Source organism: Haemaphysalis longicornis, unplaced genomic scaffold (genome assembly GCF_048455015.1).
Source record: "Haemaphysalis longicornis isolate Haplotype H1 unplaced genomic scaffold, Haemaphysalis longicornis Haplotype H1 scaffold_5, whole genome shotgun sequence".
In the NCBI taxonomy this organism is placed as follows: Eukaryota; Metazoa; Arthropoda; class Arachnida; order Ixodida; family Ixodidae; genus Haemaphysalis; species Haemaphysalis longicornis.
The window spans coordinates 15,456,375-15,462,323 of record NW_027526385.1 but is presented as its reverse complement, the minus strand read 5'-3'; the positions used below and the strand labels follow the sequence as shown (position 1 = coordinate 15,462,323).

The window sequence follows — 5,949 nt, the reverse complement described above, 5'->3', positions numbered from 1 at the left end:
AACCAGCACGGATGTCTTCTGGCAACAGCAGGATTCCAGAACTGTCTACCAACTGTGGAGTTCATGGAATTGGTGTACAAGTGGTTTGTACTGCATAACGTCAGAAGCACAACACTGCACTGGACCTCAAGGGGCCCAAATGAGGATGCCGTTCTACAGCACAGATGATGAGCCGCATCTGATGATGATACATGCAGTTGCCAGAAATCAGTGTCAAGGCTCAAGCTATCCATGAACTGCCTCATAGTATAAACTTTAAATGTATAGGTTGCATGAAGCCCATTTTATAGAACAGTACTTACTGCTTTTTTTCTTTCCTTAAAAAAAAAAACCTCTCGCAGAAACACCCAAGCCAAGTCGGCGGACGACTACACCAACCATGATCGCTGGCTTCCTTGTGCGAGCTGTGCAAGACAACGTCGACTGCGAGAGCTGCCGTGTCAACTTGCAGGCACCGCGCAACCACTCTACTACAACGGCCTTGGTTGCAGGCATAGATAGAGGAGGGCTGTCCAACCCGAGTCTGACATTTGTTGGATTGGTGAGCCAACTCGAGGGGGCTGCTTCTGAAGCAGCCGCAGCACTGCTGAAGCAGCCGCAGCCGCTGAAGGAGTTTTCAGATATGGTGCTCCCGTCACTCCTGAAAAATAGCTTCTTTGTGTGCTCCACGAACAACAGCGCATCCCACCGGACACTTCTCCTGAAGGTACTCCTGAGGAAGTTTATGAGGCCATTTCTGGCCAACTTCACCAGCAAGCTGATGCAGCAGCCAGCGAAAAGAAAGGTGTTGGACACGAAGCCGCTTTCCAGAAAAGTGCTGATGAAAGTGTAAAGCGGAAGTTTTGAATTGTTGACAGACTGTGTTCCCCTAACTTCACGAGCAAACTGACATAGGAGCAGGCAAAAACGGGGGTGTTGGACAAGAAGCCAGTTCAGAAAAGTGCGAAGTGAAAGTTATTGTAGATGGACTGTTTTCCCTAAAAAGTGTTAAAAGGTGCAACAACTTGATTTCTGCATGAAATAAAAGTGTCAATGAAGCCGATTTCGCTGCACTCCGCTTCCATGTTCAATTCCTTCTCCATGGACAGTAATTGAATGTAAATCGCATGATACAAATCATAAACAGGGCTTTAATTTTATAAACTTAGCGAACCAGCCATTTCATATTTTGCAAGGATAAAGGTGCAACAAGACTAGCAAAAAACCCAAATGATCAACTTATCAACTAAAAAATGAGCACTTTTCCCAAAACCATTTTTAATTTTTGAAAGGTAAATTTTGCCGAACATAACGTTTTACCACTTCTTGCTCAACAAGGCTTGAATATGACCAACATTTTATTGCACGACGCCATCTCTGTTTTTCAGTAAGGCAGGTATACGACCGCATTTATAGATAGCAACCTGCCCATGCACGCCGATTCCGCGTGCCGAATTTGTTATTGCTTGTTTAGTCGTTTTTAGTTCTTTCCGACGCCACTGAGCCAGCTGGCCCTCCACTTATACTCCATTTAATCTTCATTTCTCCACTGTACACGCATTTGGCCGGACTGCCATCGTTAACATATTGCCTTTCTCCGGTCCCTTGTGCTCAGTCTTTGCCAATTAACAGTGGAGGAAGAAAGTGTGCATTTTCGGTGGCATCGGCTGCATGCTGAAATAAGAGATTTTTAAAGCAATATTGTTACTCGGCTAGGCCGGCGAAAGTATGCACCTGGCGGTGTCTACCCAACACGCACCCAGCCGGATGTCGTCTGGAAAAAAACTGTCCACAGCTACACACCCTTCACTAATGACATTCCACTTGCACGACGTATTTTGCCATGGAACTCGTTTGATAGCACGTGAACATGTAAAGGCAGATATGGCTAGAACGTGGTGGTATGCACCGCCAACATGCAAAATACAACAGCTAAAATATGCGCGTGGACGCCGCAAGCGGCCAGCAAACATCGTTTATTTTGAAACCGAAACCGAGGAGAGCGGTCCATTGCAGTGACGTTGCAGTAGTCCAGCGAGTGGCCGGTCGGTCACCAGCTCGGAAGAAAGTCTTCGCACAAGCTCTACGCACGTGCGGGGCAGCAAATGGGTGAAGCGTACGCAGCAGAGCTCGACCGGTTCTCCAGCTGCGTGGCTGGCCAGAGGAAGGAGCCCCCGTTGGCTGGAACCACGGTGGAGGAATAGCTAGGTGTCTGAACGGCTGAGCCATTCTATGCGGCGATCGCGGCAAACGCTTCCTCGTGGTTCGCCACCGCGTCGTGAGATGGCGGCAGCAGTCTGGGGGGTCACGCTGCCGTCAGAAAGCGCAGTCCGCTCACCGGCACCGTGTGTTTGACGTGGTTTTCGCGAAGTGATTGTTACAAACGATAGTTGTTAGTGCTAACCTGTGATGCGGAAAAGCTGTTTTGTTCCCCGCTGCCGTACAGGGTACAAATCCTGCCATGAGAAGTTCTCGTTTTTCTCTGCACCGAAAGACGAGCAGCGACTGAACCTGTGGCAACGTGCGATCCCACAAAAGGACCGCCTTCGTCGGGCAACTGACTACGTTTGTGAAAGGCACTTTGAGCCTGAACTACTCTCCAAAACATGGACGGCGGAGTACAAAGGGAATGTACTCATCAGCACGCCACGACACGCGTCATTGGCGAACAATGCAGTGCCCACGAGCTTCCATGACTGCCCACCCTACCTCTCGAAAACACCGAAAAGCAGGAAGCGGCCCACAGAGACACACTTTGCGCCTCCAGAAAAGAAGAGCAGGGTATCGGGTGGCGAGCGTCCCAAAGCCAATTCTTGTGCGTCGTCACCGTCAGCGACCGATGACAGCGACAACGCGACGAGCGTTCACGAACCAACCGATCCGGGGCCACTTAGGACCGCTCTCCCTGGATTATTTGAGAGTTTATTCAGTAACCCGTCCCTCGCATGCTTGCCCTCAAAGTCATGGGGGTTTCGTAGGATTGAAGTGAGTAACACAAGGACTGTCGTCTTCTCGCAGCTGACGCGCTCAAAAGAATTTGACAGATGTTCCGCCGAGTATGTAAATGCTCCGCAAGCACGCAGACCCGCGGAACCGGGCGCTTTTGAAACACTAGCGTGCACCAGCACTACTCCTACTGCTGCTGCCGTCTCGCTAGTCGTCACGAGGCTTGTGGGAATCGACGACAAAATGCAAGTTCGCACTGTTTTGCTGGGAAAGCCAGTCTCTATGGAAGAGCTGGAGCAAACAAACAGCTTGGAAACTGTTGAAGATGTTGAAGGTTTTCTAAAGCATGTGCACGAGGTGAAGCTTTGTTCCGGTGGACCTAGCACAGTAGAATACCCGCAAGCCGAGCCGAGGAGTGCGTTCATCGACCTTAACCGCAGATGGCGTCACAACAAATGTGAGTTCGTACTCAGTGCAGATGCATCAGTTTGCCAAAAATGTCTCAGTCTGTCAGACACACTGCGCATTCGCCAGAAAAGAGCAATGATAAGACAAAGGAGCTCGAAGCCAGGTGGTGCCCGTTTACCATTGAGCAATACAACAAGCGACAAACTTGCAGCTCTGCGGTGGGCGAATTACGCCTTGAAACGGTCAAAGAATCGTCTACTTACCCATTTTAAGCTGCTTTTAACTCAGCTTAAAGAAGCTCATGAACGTGCACAGGAGATTTCTGAAGAAGAGCTCGACAGCAAGCTGTGCAACCTTGATCTCCCGGGAGCTCAACTAACTGCGATAAAAGAGTGCATAGCTGCAGCCAGGCTGGCCACCAAAAAGAGTCGTCGATACAGAGAAGACTGGCTTCTCATGTGCCTTTTGTTGCACATAAGGAGTCCATCGGCATACTCGTTCTTGCGAGATAACAATGCGCTTCCTCTACCGTGTGTTACGACCGTGCAGAAGTATTTAAGCATGGTCCGAGTGAAGTGTGGCTTCAACAGCAGGTTTTTCGCAGCTTTCAAAAAAAAGATGGCCACAAAGGACGAATTCCAACGCCACGGAATTTTGGTCTTAAACGAAATGGTGGTGAGAAAAGAAATGAGAGTACATTCAAACTCAATGACGTACGTTGGCTTCAGTGATTTTGGTGATGCAGCAACGGCCAGTGACGACCTTGCAGATCACGGACTTGTCTTCACATTCCGAGCATTTGGGGACAACTACTCTCAACCGATAGCTGTGTTTGCCAGCAAAGGTCCCACGAAAGGAGCAGTGCTTGCACAGCTTGTTTTGAAAGCAATTTTCATGCTTGAAGAAGCTGGCGCTTTAGTAGATGCAGTGGTGTGCGATGGAGCTGCTACCAATCGCTATATGTGGAAAGAGTTTAGAGTCAGTGGCGCTATTGATCACACGAAGCACTTCTTCACACACCCTGTTGATGACAAGCGCAATGCTTATGTTTTTTCAGATGCGCCCCACCTAATGAAATGTGTGCGCAACCGCTTGCATGCACAGAAAGTTTTGCTATTTCATGGTGGCCGTGCCCAACTGTTGGGTTCGAAAACATCCGCAACCACTTGAAGAATGTGCGGTTTCACCATTGCCTCTACATTGCACCCTGCTCGACCAAGCGGCGGCGACCACGAGGCGGAGATCAGAGCCGAACCACGCTGAACCTGGCATCACATGAAGTGTTTTCGCTCTGCAAGGCACTCGTGCGAGCGGCCGTGGACATACGATATCCCAACAGATCGCGCGGAGCTACGTGGCCGACAATGCCAGCGCACGCACGTGTGTGTTATGACGCCTTCGCAGGTGGCGTGATGGTGGCGTGATGTTTGCACCACAATGGGAAAGCGCACCACATTGCGGAGGATCCATTCAACTCGAGGTGACCCTGTGAATTACGAAGATTGAGGCAAGGACCGTGCAAGACCACGAGCGACGAATGATCGCCTTGAGAGAGGCGGTTGTGCATCGGATAATTGGCTGGAAGGAACACGGGCCGGACATTTCATCTGCAGCCAATGCGAAGTTCACGAAAGGGAAAGTGCTGTTCTTTGATTGGACTGCAGGGAATCCTTTGTGTTTAGAAAGCCTATATAACCTCTTGTAAATACACTCTAAATAGAGCAGGAGACGCATTAAACACTCTCAGGGGTGAGACAGCCCAAAGTGATTTGGGAGCAGTTTTCGGAGCAGCATAATTTCCGTTTTGGAGCAGAAGAATCTTGATTGGGAGCAATTAGGGATATTTATTACATCGTCTTGTGAGCTAAAAAAATCATAATTTTAGCAATTTGAAGGGTCAAGTACACATTCCAATCTGTTTTGAATATACAGAACAGTGAAACAGCCTTACGTGAAATAATTTCTTAAGAGTATCACATAGTTCCAACTCATAACCTTCTTGCTAACTAGTGATATTGTGTTGCGGCTGTACGCAACACTGACAACAAAACTGCCGTTAACATTATCAAATTTAAGAGATTTGCAATGGTACGTGTTTTTTTACCGTTTCAATGCTAAAATTATTATTTTTGTAATCCCAGGCTGCGTTGTACGAACGAGTCTAGTCACGGCAGCAGTTGAGCAACTTCGAGCTAACGGTCGCATAGCCCAACCAGCCTACCCGTTGCAGTCCTTGGGGCGCACGTTCACCCCATGGTCTTTTGAGTAGCGTTACTGTTTAACCACCTAGATTTTGGCATTAAATTTCACTTCGCCTATATAAAATGTTATTAGTCGCGTGCTATGGCAACCATGCAGTCCTGCAGCCACTGGGCGCTGCCTGAACAGGTCGCGGCGCCGCAGCACAGCCCGCAATTTTCGTGTCGACCGTTCCACCCTAGAGGCTCGCAATCACGCTTCGGAGCACAGCAACACCTCAGCATTTTATAACACCACAGTGAGCCAAAAAAGTTAACTTCACGAATCCGATTATAGATGCACGCAGCGCGTTTCGCACTCCAGGACAAGCCACGCGAAAGTCTTAGGCCCACATTTCAATGAACTTTTTTTCGAGCC

At 48.9% G+C, this 5,949-nt stretch overlaps 1 protein-coding gene across 1 annotated transcript; it reads left to right on the top strand.

Moving 5' to 3' along the window:
- Positions 1–325: 325 nt before the first annotated feature.
- Positions 326–1,055, top strand: LOC144139000 (uncharacterized; the record flags this gene model as incomplete). Its single annotated transcript, XM_077671502.1, has 1 exon — positions 326–1,055. A coding segment is annotated over one exon (507 nt), but the record flags the coding sequence as incomplete, so codon positions are not given.
- Between the last annotated feature and the right edge of the window lie 4,894 nt (positions 1,056–5,949).